This window comes from Polyodon spathula, chromosome 4 (assembly GCF_017654505.1).
Source record: "Polyodon spathula isolate WHYD16114869_AA chromosome 4, ASM1765450v1, whole genome shotgun sequence".
Classification (NCBI taxonomy): Eukaryota; Metazoa; Chordata; class Actinopteri; order Acipenseriformes; family Polyodontidae; genus Polyodon; species Polyodon spathula.
The window spans coordinates 61,298,335-61,316,284 of NC_054537.1; the positions used below are offsets into that span (position 1 = coordinate 61,298,335).

General features: G+C 37.1%; 1 protein-coding gene across 6 annotated transcripts in view; it reads left to right on the top strand.

The window, feature by feature from the left end:
- Positions 1-276: 276 nt before the first annotated feature.
- LOC121314704 (DNA-binding protein Ikaros-like) overlaps positions 277-17,950 on the top strand; it is a 48,293-nt gene continuing 30,619 nt past the window's right edge. For 2 of the 6 annotated variants that reach the window (XM_041248240.1, XM_041248241.1), the window contains exons 1-3: positions 277-461; positions 6,569-6,622; positions 13,998-14,117. In XM_041248240.1, coding sequence (XP_041104174.1) covers positions 317-461; positions 6,569-6,622; positions 13,998-14,117 — 319 coding nt within the window. In that variant the 5' untranslated portion in view covers positions 277-316. The remainder of the gene's footprint in view (positions 462-6,568; positions 6,623-13,997; positions 14,118-17,950) is intronic. The other 4 variants (XM_041248244.1, XM_041248245.1, XM_041248243.1 and 1 more) reach the window with 3 other exon arrangements.

Sequence of the window (17,950 nt, forward strand, 5' to 3'; positions counted from 1 at the left end):
ACACAAAACCCGTCTGTTTCAACGCAATTGCATAAGCAGTATAGGATAATGTAAATGTTGTTAAACCAGACAGATACATCTGTATCTTTATTCTAAAGGGACTTCCCTATACAGAAGTAAGCACCTGTCTTGTGTAGACCACCCTTAATCGACTACAACTGGTACGATCTCAAATCCCCATTGTTGGCTACTGGCAGTGGTGGTCTGTAGCGTATCATCTATTGACACGGCAAGAAACGTGCCATTGTCTGCTGTAAAGTCGGGCGCTGGATAAAAAGGTTGCAAAATGCCTTGTGTGAGTGCAGAAAACTAAGCAATGTTAGGCTGGAACGAGGAAGTGGAGAGAAGAGGGGAGGGACTGAGGGCTGATTTCCATCATGCAGCCGCGGCGCTGAGAACAGCAGCACATGGAGCTGGGGAGGGCTGGAAGAGCTTCATCTTACAAACCCAGGGAATAGCAGGTAGAGTAACATTCACGCGCTTTTTATGTGCACAGCGACTGTCAATAACTTTTGAAAAGGGTCACTGGCAAAACTATTGGAAAAATATGTTAGGGGTTCCACTGCAAGGGTAAGGGTCCCGGAATTTAAGACAGGTGCAGAAAGAAACAAGACTTCTATATCCAGCCGTGAGGAGAAGTGTCAGCCGGGACCGCTACTTCGTCTTGCATTAGTTATCCATAAAGGTTAAATGTCGCGTTTGGGTTACTAGTTAAGGGGGTTTAATTACATGATCAGTAAATAAATAAATGTGGGTAGAAGTGCATTGTTGAAAATTACAGGAATATGTCCTAGTTTTTTTTTTTTTTTTTTTTTTTTTCCAAATGGACTTCGTTTGGAGTGCAGGTAGATTTTCCATCTTTAGCCTATTTGTTAGATTTATCATTGATCAGGGTGATATGCATAAACAAAAACACGAGGCAAACATATAATCACCATTACTGTAAATCAAAAAAAGTTAAAGCAAGGATTGCACTAGTTTCTCTTTCAAAGGAAGACACCTGTTACGAGTCTATTGCACAAGTGCACACTGCCGCGTTACCGTGGGTAGGCTTTTTTTATTTTCTGTGTGAGCAATTTATAGAATGTATCATTTAAGAATATTGTTTTGCCATATTTTGTTATTAAAGTTTACTAATTTTTGTTTCAGAAGTGAAAATAAGTCGTTGTTTTTTTCAGGAACTAGTTACATTTATTCGAACATATTTTTCGACTATAAAAGATATCTTAGAATATTCGAAAATGTATAAGGTAATTTAAATTCGGAAAAAAAAAAAAAAAAAAAAAAAACGAGGAGTATCGTTCTGAATTGTATATGTTGGAAATACGACAAAGGGGTTACTGTGGTCATTTGAAAACGGAACAAAAGAAAGTTCATTATAAGGAAGTACTTAAAAAAAGGTTTTAAAATGAGTTGATCAGTTTAAGTAAATGTTAATTAGATAAATGCCTCAATAATTAACAGAAATATGTTGGTCTAATGAATGTTCTAACATAAACAGACTGATAAGGAACAACATACCACACTGAACTACAACCGATTGTAGGGTCATAATTGCTTATCTTATCTTAGCTTATCTCTGATTTGGCAGATTGCATGTCCGGAACGATTGCAGAGTACACAGAAGCGTACAGAACTTCGATACCTTCTAAGCTTTTGATCTATTAATACGCCTAAATAGATTAAGGCCGTTATAGTATACCCTTTATCCAAATGATTTGTGAATTGCATATATATATATATATATATATATATATATATATATAGAGAGAGAGAGAGAGAGAGAGAGAGAGAGAGAGAGAGAGAGAGAGAGAGATAGAGAGATAGATAGATAGATAGATAGATAGATAAATATTAATGACTATTTTTGCATTTATTTTCACTTAAGCATTTACTACAGGTACCGATATTGCATCTTTTCTTTCAGGAATAATACTTTTTTATATCAGTAAAACTTTGAAAAAGCTGCAGATATTTTTTTTTCTTTCGTTTTTTGTAGACTAACGATTAAACAAGCGCATTTCCCTTTTTGTAAGTTTCAGTAAACACATTCTAAAACGCTATCTGCGGCGGGGGCATTGCCTCCACGTTTTGAGTCAGTCGTCTGAAGGGAAAGGACTTACTGACTAGTTAAAGTAGTCAGGTCATCCACAAACAAGCCTGTTATTCTCGGAGACTAATTTTAGGATCTAGTGTAGGCTATATACTAAAAACACCAACACCTTTTCTAAGTCCTGAATGACTAAACTAAATCATTAAAAGTTTTAATAATGTTGAAACCTGATGGGTGGGCGCTGGTGTGGGGGCTACTTAACACAGTATTCTAGAATTAGCCCACACTGCACATCCCGATTGTTTTTCATCATACATGCAACCTTGTATGAGTAAGGTTCTACTTTTAACTTTTATTTTCCGTTGCACATTAACTGTAAATAATAACTTTCTGTGTAAGGTCTGAACAATCTGTCAGTAACTTGTCAGCAAAATGAGGATTTTTTTGCAAGCTATCTTTAAAAATAATATATCTATCAGTAGATATATAGATAGACATATATACATTGACCTGTGTGCATTTATAGTGTACAATGTTTTGGCCAGTATTTACCACATATCTAAAAGTATTGCATAAGGAAGATGGCAAAATAACAAGTTTTCCCTATACAAACGAGGTAATATTATAGCAATTATATGACATTGTTAAAAATAAAAACACCTGTATATTGTAGTATGTAATACTGCCTCACACAAACCCGTCAGTTACTGGTGAAATATTATCAAAATGAGCACAGATAGGCGGGATGCAACATTACATTGCAACAACAGTTAAGCGCTCAGACCTATTTTACTGCTGTAAATGCTTGGCGTTACTAGGTTACACTGTCCCCTACAGATGCGCTCATGTTCTTCATCCAACGAAATATCGTTATGGTTGCATTTAACATTCCCAGTTATAACACGCCCAAATAAAACACTGCTGCACTACTGTATAATACAAAATAAGAGCTTTGTCTTTGGGACTATATAATGTCTAGCTTTCTATCCAAATAACCAATATCCAAAGAATATTCTATTATTTGTTGAAATGTTGAGTCTGTACTGTATTAATTTATATATATATATATATATATATATATATATATATATATATATATATATATATATATATATATATATATAGTTGGTGCCGTTTCCACTTGTTCCAGCTGTATATACTGCTAGGGACCTTGCAGGTCGATATGATTGCTAATGATTAATTTGAAGCTTTATGAAAAACATTTTTTACAAGCTTTAAATACTGATGTTCCCCTTACTAATGATGTGCTTGTAAATTTTTAAGAAGTATGTGAATCGACAAAACCTGTAGTACTGATCTTCTATAAATATCCTTGATAGAGACCTACTCCACATGCTAGCACGGCCCATAATATCCTTGATAATGTTCCCTTCAGTGGGCTCATTCTAATCAGACCGGGTGGGCTGTAGAAAGCATGTCAAAACTATGTTGCTCCAATCCAGTCTCTTGCCCAATAGATACTATACTCTGTACATCAGTCTACACAGGCAACATCATACTTTGTTTTTAGTTGAAGCCAAATTAGCCACATGCTTCCACCTGCCCTAGTATACAGTATATTGTTTTAGTTTTATGAAAACAATACTTACCTAAAATAGATCTTAACTAATTATCTTAGAGCAGTATATTTAGACATCTGATATGTAGTCACGTTCATCTTTGCAAAGACCTTATATTTATTGGCAAAAACTATTTATGTATGAGATAGATTTCTGATGCGTTGATTTAATTCTGGTATGTTGTGATCTGTTATAGTCATGTGCATTCATTTGTGCTGTAATGCTCAAGTAGCTTAACCTGCTGTGCTACAGTAATGTGTATTCATTTTTGGTTTTTGATTGATCTATTAATTTGTTTGTAAATATTTACCAAGATATATTTACTCACGAAAACTGGAGCTTCGTTTATAAATTTAACAAAACCATACAACAGTAGTCCTTTATGGTTTATTGTTTTCTAGTTTTAAAAATATAGGCCGACATTTAAATTTAAAAAAATGGTGTCAGTTTTTGCACAATCCGATTATGTAGCCCGTTATCCATTTTATATTTCACAGAAGCTAAGAAAATCCACAACCGTATACATCTTTTAGAAAGTTCCCTTTTAATAAATACAGAACATAACAACAGGGAAGTTTTAAAAATTCACACGATAATTCTGCTTTGCTAAACTTACTGTTGAATGCATAAACTGTTACCCGTTTTTTATGTGTGTTAAATTTCTCCACTCCACTGTGTCTCACTCCCCATCCTTTATTGATTCCTCAGTCATTTTGCCTTGCTACAGCAGCGACGCAAGTACTGTGTGGTAGGACTGGTGCAGCTGCAAGTTACCCACAGCTTCCTGTCTCTTTCTGCGCCTATCTGCAGTAGCATGCCTTTTCTCACACCCTGCTTTTCCTGCCTCTGGGGAAATCCCCTTATCCCCTTCATCCCCTCACCTCCATTAGCAGTGGAAGCAAGCTGACCTCTCAGAAAAACAAGCCTGAGACCCCAAGTGTTTTACATGGCAGCCCTTAGGAGCCATAATAGTACAAGGTCTTGATAACATGTTACAGTAGGAATACAAATACAATTCCACATGATTTATTGAATTCAATTTTACCCTGGATACCACTGTTGTTTCTAGGGTTATCTTGGGTGTACAAATCTCTTCATAGGTTTGGCATCACCTTTTGTTTCCAATTCCCCCTTTGGTAGTTCCACTGTAACAAAAAAAGGAGGTTGGGGTTTTACCTGAGATACAACAAAGTTGCATGATACACCACCATTTTTTAAAACAAGTTTTCTAGCCTGACATAAATATGGCTTTTTTAAAGAGCACTGGAAAGCAACTTAAACCAGAGGCTCAGTGCAGATCAGTTTAGGGTCACTGTTGGGGATGGAAAAGTGAGTTTTGAGAAGCAGAGCTGATGATCACACTTTGATAAATTGTGCTTGTGGGTATTGTGACAATAACTTAAACCATTAAACCTCATAAGAAGCTTGAGTCCCATTCCGTGTTAGGTGGCTGACTTCACCCTGAGCTTTTTGCTCATTTTTGTCTTGATATGGGAATACCTTTTTCTTTTTTCTTCTTCTTCTTTCTTCTTTTTATTCTTATGCAACCCCTACCTCACCCTTTTGAAATAATTCACCAGCTGCCTGGCAAGGGTCACCTGAGACTTTGTCTTTTGGCTCTTATTTTAATTCCTAGCTAGAGAAAACATACACAACTGATGCATACAGCACAAAACTTTTTCTTCTCTATAATTCTTCTGTGCCACTAACCTTCCGTTCGACTCCCTGGCGTTGTGGTTTAACTTCTAAAGATACCCTTTAGAGCACTATGTGTTGCAACAGAAGGGGCTGTTGCTTCCCACTATTTGTTCCAAATCTGTGGAGCCATCTGTCAGCAAAACAGGAAGGCCTAGGTTCCCTTTCTCTCCTGGGCTTGTTTCACTATTTTAGGGAGCTGTGTGGCACGGAGAGCTGGACAAGTTCTATGCTAGGAACTTCTTGAAGTGAAGGTTTTAAGGCTTGGAGCTGCTGTTCTGCCCATCTGTCATATGCTAGAGGTGTATGTATTATTAATGGAAGCAGAACTCACTGGTGGCTACTCAGATATGCTGTCCAGCTTGGCTTAATGAGACATTCTTTAGTAAATTGCTTCTTCTTATTTTTCATCATCTTCTTTTCTTACCTCGTTTTTTTTTGATTGCCACGATTGTAACACATTGTCACAACACAGACTCCACAGTTCATCGAAGCATGTTCAGTAAATTAGAAAGAACATAACTACGGATCAGCCAGGGGAATGAATTTCAGTGTCTGAGGCGACCCAGGGCCATTTAATTTTCTGCTTAATTTTGTGGCTGTCGGTTTGCATTTTTTGGATTATTATGCAGTGGGAAATTAACAATAAATAACAAATGGGCTTATATACATTTATTTATTTATTTATTTTTAAAAATATATATATAACTGGAGGGTTGCACAGTGGCTCGGTGGTTAGTACTGCTGCCTCCCAGCGCCAGGGTCTTAGGTTCAATTCCAGCCTGGGGGGTCTGTCTGTCTGTGTGGAGTTTGCATGTTCTCCCTGTGTTTGCGTGGGTTTCCTCCCACAGTCCAAAGACATGCTGTTCAGGTTGATTGGTCACTCTAAAGTGTGTGTGGTGCCCAGCAATAGACTGGCATCCTATTCAGGGTGTAGTCCCACCTTGCACCCTGTGTCTGCCAAGTTAGGCTCTGGCTCACTGCATCCCTGTAAAGGATTATAGAGTGGAGATATATATATATATATATATATATATATATATATATTGGATGGATGGAATAGTTACTACTCTCCCCCCTCCTCCAACACTCCCTCAACCTCTCATACCCATTGTAAGGCATGTTTCATATTACAGAGGTTAGGAAACTTTAAAGGAAAGGCCACTCCACTTATTCATCAGTTATCTTTACATTATTGCATTTCAGCCTCAATTTAATTAAACTCCTTTCTTCCTACTAGAATACCTGCAAAGAATGGAGACAGAGGAGGCTCAGGACATGTCGCAGGGTTCAGGTGAGATGCATTTTCACTCACTCTAGTGGTAGACTCCTGGTCCATCAAATTGATTGTGGCCAGAAAAATGACAGTTGCCTGTCTCTGGACAGTGCTTGGGGAAGTGGAAGCACAAGCCAGTTTTGTGCTGGTGCACAAAAAATCAATTTGTTTGTACGCTGTTTCAGTCTGGCTGCTGTCCTGCTACAGTTTCAAAAGTATAAAAAACAAATCACTTTTTTTTTCTATGGCTCCATTCTGTGCTATAAAAACAAGGTTCCAGTTGAGAATAGCATTGAATTATGCCATCCCTGGTATTTACAGCACATTAAACAACTGAACTGGAGATTTCCTGATTGAGAAAATCATATGAACAATTTTACAGCGATAATCTGATTATTCCAACAATTTGAATGTGTCATTCGTGGCATTTTGCTTAAAGGGTCTTGACTTACCTTTTAAGAGAAAGATTCAGCAACATTTCAAAGGAAAAGTAATTGATCTACCCATATTTCAAAGTGAATCAGCCATTGATGTGTCTGCATTTTGAACTAATGATAGGGTTGAAGGACAGAAAGATCCTCAGCAGTCTGTACAATACAGCTTTTCCATTAGTGGCATTAGTTCAAAATTTTAAAAATATAAAAATTTAAGGGTTGATTCACACCTCAAACAGAGTTACCCATTGTGTCCTAGTTTACATAAACTAACAGTAAAGCATGCAACAGGACGAGATGATGGGGATAGAGATCACAGAGGAATGGTATTCAGGAAGCAGAATGAAGAATACAGCATGCACACCACTGCCACTAAGGCTTTGTGCACTGCGAGCGAGTTGTAAGAGACCAAAAAGAACAAGACAAAACAACAACAAAAAGCACAATGTTTACCACACTATATTAAGCGTATCAGAAGATGGGGATGTAATGAGGAACATACCTGTTCATCCATACATACACTATTTCATACTTACATTCTTACATGCAAACTCTATGTAATCTAGGTTACAGGGATTTAATTTCATTACACTAATAGCTCTATATACAGCTGTGAAGGGGCATATGTGTTACGAACTTCCACAAACATTATGGTCTTTTTTGGTAAATTTCAATAACTAATAACAAATAATAAATTGTTTTGGATAAAATAGAGCAATACAAAAAATGAAAATGAATATGGATACTAAATTTGTATGCCTTATTATTAAAAAATACACTGTCCATTATTAAAAATGCATTGTAATTTATTGTCTGTCTATTAATTAATAGCAACTGCTTCATTTGAAAAGATGGATTCTTTTAAGAACCTTGTCATAGGTTGAAGTCATATCCTTTCTCCTTATACTGTATATATTGTTTACGCATTATTAAAAGTGTCTGTTATTAAAAATACATTGTCTATTATTGAAAATAGTGTATATTATAAACAATACTGTGCATATCTATGTCTTGTTAATTAAAGCAACTCCTTAATTTAAAAAGATGCACATTTACGTCTCTTTTTTTAAATGAGCAGCTTGTATTTATATTCTTAGCTCGGTTCTTAGTTACTGTTGCAATTCATGACTGAAGTTTTGAATACTCTAACAATAGTAGTTCCTAATGTATTTTATGTATGTTTTATATCCTCTTTATATTTGATTTATGGATATCAAAAGATCATCCCACAGGAAAATGAAAAGAGAGATATTACAATTTTTTTTCAATATTTCCACAACCTCTGAGGCATTATACTGTAGTAATATACTAGTTATTGTCTATCCTTGACACCCAAACAATGGCCAGTCTTGACAGCTTATGAATATGCATGACAGTGGAAATTTCTGATAGCACTTCAGCAATAAAAACCTCTTGTCAGGCCATTGATTATAGAAATAATAACACATATGTGTTAAGGAGGGGTGGGGTGTCTCTCGAATCGCGTTTAAAAATGCTATCGTTTTAAAAAGAGAAGGTTTGGAATACGAAATGAGGCACATGTTACATTATACAGATAGGAGTTATGCCGCTAATGGAACTCTTTGGATTCCCATGATGCACCGGTTTGACAGGGATGGAAGAAAAGGAAGAGTTGACTATCTTGTGTATATAGGTCTATGACGATAATTGCAATTACTGTGCACATTTCTGTATTTACTATTACAATTTTATTCATTATCTCAAGAAATAGTGGGCCTATTATGGGGCATACTCATTTTATTGTGCCATACTATGGTAATCAGAATGAATATGTGGTTTGTATGGTAATGCATGCTAATGAATTTAAATGAGCATCCAGCTCATCATAATAAGATGAGCTGTATTCACATGGTATTTACTAAAGAACATTAATTTTAGTGCAAGCATTAAAGTGATCATTTATTAGTGCTATAGGAACCTGGCTTTTTTCTGGCCTGAAAACTAGTGATGTGCAATTCGATTTGTTTGATTCACTAATGGGAAATAACTGTCTTGCTGAATTATCGTAACGTACGTGAAAATTTTATGTAGGCTAATATACTCAAAATATACTACTCAAAACACATTGCCCCTACTGTATGATTCCTTGTCAATAAGTATGTTGGCATGGTTTCAATCAATTAATCAATATATTACTTAATGTATTTTATAGTACAGAAATAGGCAGATATAACTAGAAGCATCTTTTCTAAACACTGACACAAAAATTCAATATCACAAATGTGATATAATGGAGGAAATAGAAGACTATTTTATTTCAATGGAAATCCCAAACAGTATATAATTTATACAATGCTCAGTCTCAATATTTAACTAACTTATATTCCAAAATATAACGTTTTTAACAGCACTGAAAAAAAAAAAGATACTGACAAGCTGTGAAAATGCAAAATAGTAAATAATACCACAATGAAATATTTCTATGTATGACTTCTGGCCGGACTCTTGGCACTTCATTTTCAGAAAAAACCTGTCTTTGAGAATCCATGGATTCTTTCATTTCCAGTAAACTCAAAATATGTTGCTTTGTGCTTCATATCATAGTGACGTTGTATGTTATAATCTTTCAGAATTGCAACCATTGCACTGCAAATCAGAGATATTGCTTTGCCGTCAAATTTATTCATTGAACAAATAATCATCTGGTTAACGATTTTGAAATCTTCTGGGTTCCGCCTCCACCTTTTGCGTCTGTGACATCTCCAACTACTTTTTGGCTACTGATTTAAAATTTTACACAAAGTAAAATAAATAGTTAAACAAGTCTTTGCTTCGCTAGCCTAACCAAAATTAATGTGAGCTGTGAGTGTGATTAAACAGATCCTGTTCATAGGCGCCTAACCTATGGGGCATGCTCCCCCCACACTTTGAATATGTTGGGGTCAAACTATATATTTTGCCCCTCCACTTTTTTTGCTCATTATTTATGTATTACGCCTTGTTGTGTTTGGCTTTAAAAGCTTTAAAATAAAATATAAAAAATGGAAAAGTATTCAGAGGATGGGCCACATTTATAAACAATGACAATAAATTCTTCCTACACGCAGGAACACATTGGTTTGACCCAAGGTCTGCACCCTGGCTAACGTTAGCTAACAGCACGAAAAAACGTCAGTAAGTGAATGTGAACTTGGTAGGCAGTCGGAGAGACTACTAGAGATGAAATATTAACACATAAATATAGGCTTTTTTAAAATGTGTTTATTACTCGTAAAAATATCTGAAGGAAGAGAGAGTATAAGACCATTATTAAAAGAAAAAAGGTAAGGAAGAGAGAGTATCAGACCGTTATTAAAAATTAAATAATGTTGAGTTTTAAAATTAAACGTTAGGGTAATATTTCCGCAGGGCCATGAACAAGTTCCCCACCAACATCTTTTATTTTTAACTTAGATTAAGCAGTAGTAAATATATCAAAAAGTGCCATTTTACAATCACACAAGCCTGATTTTACATTAGTGAAAACGTTGACTACAGTTGTTTTTTTCATATAAAACGTGTAACTTAGTTGTTCTTTTTAGGTATGTTATGTCTCTGAATGAGTAAAAAACTTAGAAATAAATGCTGATTGATAAAAAGGGCGACTCAATATTTACTGTAGCTCATGATCACTAGCGCAGCTACACTGTGGCCGCCTGGGCTGTTGCCCCAGTAACCACATCAGGATGAGTCATGCAATTTTATTTTTATTTTTTTAATTATTATTATTATTTTTTTTTTTTTTTTTTTTTTGGGGGGGGGGGGGGGGGGGGGAATAGCAGCGATCCCACTGGCTAGATATCCCCATTTCAGCCAGGGAAATCGTACACTGTAAAATACAATTCCTTAAAAATAGTGCCTAATAAGTGCTAATCTGATTGGCTGGATGTACGTGGAATATTCGTTCAGTGCGAGTTCACCCAGCTTAAAAACACATATTTACACAAAGTACAGTATGGATGAGGTTAAATGTGCATGTTTAGAATTTTTTTTTAATGTGATCCAGTGCCAAAAGATCGCCTCCTTCAAGAACATTATAAACGTGGCATCCATAGTTCCTATAACTTATTTTACGATAACAGAACTGCTGTACATCGCAAGGAAAGACAAATTGGTCCCGTTATCACTGTTGCTTTGCAAGCAGTGCTGCTTATTGGATACTTGCTACCGTGGTCTTCTTTTTCATGTCTTGTCTTTAGGGCTACATATTTTTGGATCATTATTGACAAAAAAAAAAATTGTAATTAAAGACTAATTAACATTCTAGCTTTTTGTTACCCAGTGGCTTAAGTTTGCCTGAAACTGTAATACAACTGAATGTATTGTTTATTATGTGCTTTCAAATAGGGTAGGATGGGGTAAGATGCAGTTTTGTCACTCATACAATGTCACTCATACAATGCAGACTGCACATGTTGAGTACGCGTGTGATATTAAAGAGGCGGGCTGTTTTAAAGAATTCCAAAACGATACAGTACAATCATGACCGTAACTAGCTATGAGGACTCAGAGGTCGTATCCTCGGTTGTTTTTTTGCGCCATCAATGCTGATGCTCAAGTATAAATTCTGGTAAAGTACAAAATACTCCTTAGTTTTCTTGTTGGTTTGCTTTGTAACATAGATTTGGAAGCATAGTAAATGCCAAGTCAAATACTGCCAGCTATAGCGTGAAACCTAAGTTTGACCTTGGTAGAATGTCAGCTATAGTTACAACGCTGAGTACAATGCAATTTTAGAAACTAATGGGCAAACTTAGATTTCAGTCTATAGCTGGCAGTATTTGACCGCTTGGTGTTTACTCTTCAACCCCTGTATGCATTAAAGGAGAAAGGAAAAAGGCATTAGCGATTTTTTTTACATCGGTCAAGGAATACATGTTAAAATTAAAAGGTAAGCAGTGCAGTTTCACTTTATGTTGCCACTGCCTGTCCCTGCTGAGTGCTGTGTCTGTCGATCGCTCAGTTACGGTCAATGTAAGCCAACTCCACCTTCACAATAAGCTCCTGACTAAAAGATACTCCTAGACTACTGGGGCTTTTGATTTCTTGGTAGTCATGGGTAAGTAGTGTGCACGGTATGGTATGTAAATTAGCTAAATACTGTGCACGTAAATTAATGCGTGCTCTGTTAGTAAATGGGGGGGGTAAATTTTGATTTATCGCTCATGTTAGGCTCACTACTTTACGTGTGTGCTAACTAAATGAGGCCCCCTGTCTCCACTCTGCTGCAGTGCTCAATAGACTCAAATCTATGCATCTTTGGCTTTATTTAACCTAGCAGCTTGAGATTCCTTTTTTATTGAATGCTTGTCAAAAGTAATGACTGATGTGATGGGAAAATTATAGTGTCGCGAGTTAGAAAGAAAATTAATCACCAGATTACTGACTTTAAAAGCGTCCCTTGAATTGTGTATGATAGTCATCAAAAGGGACAACGCTTCTGCCTCTTCCTGTATGAGATACACACAGTTACTGGAACCCTGTCTCGTTTTCTTCTTTTTGGGAATAACATGCAAAGTTAACCACAGCAGCCTCGCAGAGCCAGATTCAAAGCTCGTTTTCTATTTTAGCGCTAAAACCATAAAAGATCTGACACATGTTCAGTCAAACAATATCCGGTACAAAAGTGTCTGAACTAGAGATTCTTATCTATACTGCTAACTGGCAGATGTCTTCCTGTCTAACTAGGAGCTTTCAGCCTAAAACTGCACATATAAAAAAAAGAGAGAGAAAAACCGTGAGCAAGACCTCCAATGCAACAACACTCAACATGCCTTTTACAGAGGTTTGAAAGTAATGTTAAAGGAAATGCTTCTTCTGTTTAATTATTAGTTATGGTATTATACTTACCAATGAAAATCAATTGCTCTTTAATCGAAAACTGACAGTACATTCAGTTTTAACAGGTAATGGTATATGGGGCGATCTCAGCAGACCACCTTTGTTCTAACTACTTCTTTGGGATATTTAATGCTTTACCTGTTTAATATTTATATAATTCTCTACTGATGTTTCTTCTTAGATTACTGTTTTCCAGGCTTACTGACTAATGTCATTTTTAAACCACGTGGGCTGTTTCTGAAGTGACGCCTCAATTATGGTTGTTTGAAAATGACCTCTAGGGATGTGTAACTTCTGCAACTATGGCAATTGTGCGTTATTAAACAGAAATTTCTCGATAAAAAATCATAGAGGGGGCAGGAATTACATTAACTTTTGTAGGCGTTCTAGAAGCAGACCTTGTTGTTAACAAAGCAATGAACAGTAAGCATTCTGGTCTTGATCTAAACAGGCACAATATTAGGAACATGTACATGACAGCCCTTCAACAAGAACTTTTAAGAAATATGTTGTTTTCTAATGAATGTGCATTACTCATTCAGGCTTCCATTCCAATCTTTTGATTTAAAATGCTAACTGCTACTGAAATTAAAGAGCTTCTTCAGCGAGCATTAGCTATTTTGAAAACATGGCTCTTCTTCTTGAATGCTGCTAACTTGATCACTGTTATGGGTAATATTTGGTTCCATTTGTTGAAAATATTCAGTCACACTAAACCCAAGTGCCTGATCAATTCCTTCATTTAACCTGGATAAGTGTGACATTGAAATCCATATTTACTTCATACAAAGGGAAATACAATTAACATGTTTTTATACTAGCAAGGGAGACTGTTGTCACCAAGTACATTCAATGTGCCCTCTTCTAATAGCTGCAGACTTTGGTCTTTCCTTTATTAAGATCCTGGCTTTCATTCAAAAAAAGTCTGTTTTTTTTCTGTTCCACTGTGATTTTTACTTTTAATTTTACCTTTCTGATGTTTGTTTATTCAGACTGTACCATGTCATGTGATCGCTAGATATCAGGGTTTGGAAAGTAAAAGTGAATAGCAGGGAGAATAGACTAAGAATAGCACACTGCCCTTAGCCCTGTACCATTATCACTCCTTGTGTCTACAGGACAGGACAGTCCAACTGCAAACGATGTCCCTGAAGAGACAGATGAGACGATGCCTGTCCCTGAAGACCTCTCCGCGACCTCTGGACAGCAACAGACCCCCAAGAATGAGAAAGTGTTAGGTGAGTATCTGAGCAGGTTTACAGCAGAACTCAGCTTGAAGTCATTCTCAGTGTCACCAAACCCTGTATGTTTTATAGCAAAGGATGAACTCAACGACACCTGTCACCACTGCCTCACATCACACCATACACCATGTAACATGCCATACAGTTGACGTGAAGATAGCAAAACCATATGTACGCTGTGCTGTTTTTAACACAAATTAAATTATATTTGCATACCACTTTTCTACTTTATAATTGCGCAAATACTGTAGATGTTGTTCTATGAACCTCATTTTAAGGAAAGCTATTATTGGGCTTTAGTGATTTTGGGCTGTAGGTCTTAAAGAGTAAGTAGCAGGTTCTGAAAAATACACTGTTACACATCCTGACAGCTTTTTACAATTATAACTTTAAAGTCTATTTTCAAAATGTCTGCTCTAGTGCACTGATAGTGTAAGTATTATTACCCACATTGTTACATAGGTAACACAGCAATAACAATCCATGTGATATGAAACAGAAAAGCCAGATCACTTGTTATCTTCCTGCAGTGATTTAGAGGACAGATCTCAAACCCCAGTGCACTAGGGCAGCCATTTTGAAAAGAGCTTTGAAACAGACTTTAAAGTTGTAAGTGTAAAATGTTGTCAGGTTGTTAACAATGAAAAGAAAAATTACAGGTACATTATTTAAACAGTTGTAGCAACACGTGGGGATGTGTAACACTATATTTTTTGGAACCCCGCTAGTTGCTCTTTAATGGAAAAATAGAATAACACTACGTTCCATACCGTAATTATGTTTCTACAGATTTTCAGTGTTCTCAAAATACTATGTTTAGTGTAGTTAACTAGTTCTTGAGATTAGATATGTTTACTTTACTGGTGCTTTATTCTATCACAAGAAACCATTATCCTTTTAAAACCACTAATTTACATAAAATGTTCATTATCTTTTCATTTTAAACAGGGATGTAAAAACATGGTAACAGGTGTTAGTAGTATCAGTAAACATTTATAGAAACACAATGCTCATGGAAACTGTGACACCTGAACAATACTAAGGGCTAAGGGCTAGGGTGAAAACAACATGTACTTGAGCATATCTGATATCAAAAAAATAAATAAATAAAAATACCTGTGAACCTGAATTCACTTTAGAAGATAAAAAAGACCTACAAATTAGGAGTCGATAAATCATTATCAAAATATGAAGGATTAAGCTTTTGCTCCAGTGCAAAGTATTCAGTACATGGCTTCTTTCTAAAGAAAGACTTTGTAGGAAGCTGCATGGAAGGTGGTGCATGGGCATCCTGACAGCAGCAGTTCATGGAGGTAATGTGATGATTGAACCCCAGGGTTAGACACCAACATATCAGAAGAGGCGGGCTTTATCTGAGGAGCAGATATAGAGCTTGTTGTATTACTCAACTTGCTTACTCAAATCCACTATCAGAGAGAAATCATTACAACTTTACTGGCCAACATACTATTCACCATTGAATTTCAGTGAAATGTGTTAATTCATATGTAAGCCTAATTCAAAATCCTATTTAAGACCCGTCCCACCCCACCCCCAACAGGATGAGGCACACAAGATATACCAGTATCTGGGGGTTTCAGCAAAATAATTAAATTAACCTAATTAATCCAATAATCTGGGAATTAATACAACTTGTTAAATTTAGTATTACTGGGACTTAATGTGGGCATTAGGAAGCAGTTTGTAAAAGCTTAGAATCTAAACGAAATGCTAAATCTGTTGGTCAACAAAGCCTATAATCCAGCCATGCCAAGTCTCATTTGGAGTGACACCCATTCATTTTCAGAAATTTTGGTGTCAATTATAACAGCCTCCCTTAAAAAAAGTGGGTGTTCATGCATTTCCACATTTGATCTTGCCATCTCTGAATATCAACAGAAACATATTGTAGTGTTGCGTGGAAATGAAGGCTGACGCACACAGGTTTTTCAGATTCTCGAATACAGTGGTTTATTAAGCCTGGGACTCTATACTTAATAGGTAAAGTGTATTGTGTAGTGCTACTCAGACTGTGACAAAATAATACAACAAAACACTGTTTTGGCCGTGTGCTACAGCCAACTAAGTGCAGTCTCCGGTTTCTAGTCCTGCTTCTCTCTGGCTGTTTTTTGCTGTTTCTTCTCATATACAGCTCTTTAATGCTTTCATCACTGACACTCACCGCCTTAGAGTTGGTTGCTACCTGGTTCCAAACAACATGGCGCTTTCAATGTTTCTGACGCTCACTTTTTTAAAGGGAAGAACAATTTATTAAAAATAGAGAAAACTCTCTCATATGAGGGAAATTTCAATCATTCTTATATGGCGGTACACTTGGTGTATTGAAAGTTAATGCCAGGATAAAGGCTAACACACGATGCTGAGGTAAGTTACCCGCTAAATTGACTCTCAGACTTTATCGTTTGGTATAAAATGATTTAAAAAAAACTATTTTTAAACAAGAATACTAATAATAGTAGATCATATTAATGAAAAAGACTTGGAATAGCTGACACCGATTTATTATTCTGCTACACAGTTTCACTTTGTTGTTCTCCGTATGGACACATTACCTCAGAATATTGTAAATACATGTTCTGTATCTTGTTTAAATAAAAAGCAAAAGCCTTTTTTCTACAAAAGTTGAAATGTCTTTTTATTTAAAGGTGTAGTGCCCCATAAAGTGGTTACCGTTAAGCTCACTGCACCATGCTGTTTACTAACTGTAATTTGATTTATATTAAAAAACAACCTCTTATACAATTTTACAGATGTTTTAAAACACACTAATTACTTTACTATAGACTCACCTGTTTGTTTGGAACCACCTAGCAACAATAATGTGACGACGCGAAAGTGACGTCACACTAAGGAAGTGCATTCTCTTTGTTCTTCAGCTCTCTTTCCTCCCTTCCAAGGCTTCCCGCTGTCGATCCCTTGATTGTTGCAACATCTTCTCCCCTGATTTGTAACAACAATGTTGCAAGCGGGTCCTGCTCGCGCAACAAGCCGAGCTTCTGATTGGTGGCGATTCTTTCGTCTCTGCTGTCCCTGAGCACTTCCTGCAGTTGAACCTTTGACTCGGTCGAAAAACCTTCCCAACGCAGTTACAGCAGACCCAGGGTCGTTACACAGCTCACCCCTTGAAGTCCCTCATCCCAGAGGGAACCAACAGTCCCGAGAACGATGTGGAAGTCTGTGTTGGTGTCTGTGTCTGCAGGTGGCAGTCTGGTGAGTCCATGTCAAGGGGGACTGTCAGGAAGGTCAGGGCCAAGGATGAAGGGTGGCAAAGCAGGACTATCAGGTAAGGGGGAATCAGGTACTGCCATGTCAGACTGCATGGTGTCCCGTCATCGGTAGGGAGCGAGCCAATCCCTGTGGAGTACTATCCGCCGAGTGGTAGCTGGATCCTATATACGACCTTCCCAATGCTCTCCAAGACATGGCAAAGGTCCTAGTCAGTGGCTGTCCAGCTTGGGGAAGTGGCCCCACTTCCGTTGGGGGCTGTATACACAGACCAGCTCCCCTGCTGTGAAGTGTCTCCCTCATGCCTGGTGCCATAGTTTCTCTTCTGCCAGCAGCCCACAGCCTGCAACTGGTTCCTGGCGAAGCGGTCCTGCAGCAGACTGGCATACTTCGGTCTGGGTGGTTCAGTGGTGGCCAGCGAAACACCATCTCTGGAGTCCTGAACTGTGGAGCGACAGGATAGGAGAATAAGGCACAGTTGGGCATCCCAGTCACGTTGGTGAGTGGCGGTGGTGATGGCTAGCTGGACCATGAGCGTGCAGTTTAATCGCTCAACTAAGACATCGCTCTGCAGGTAAAAG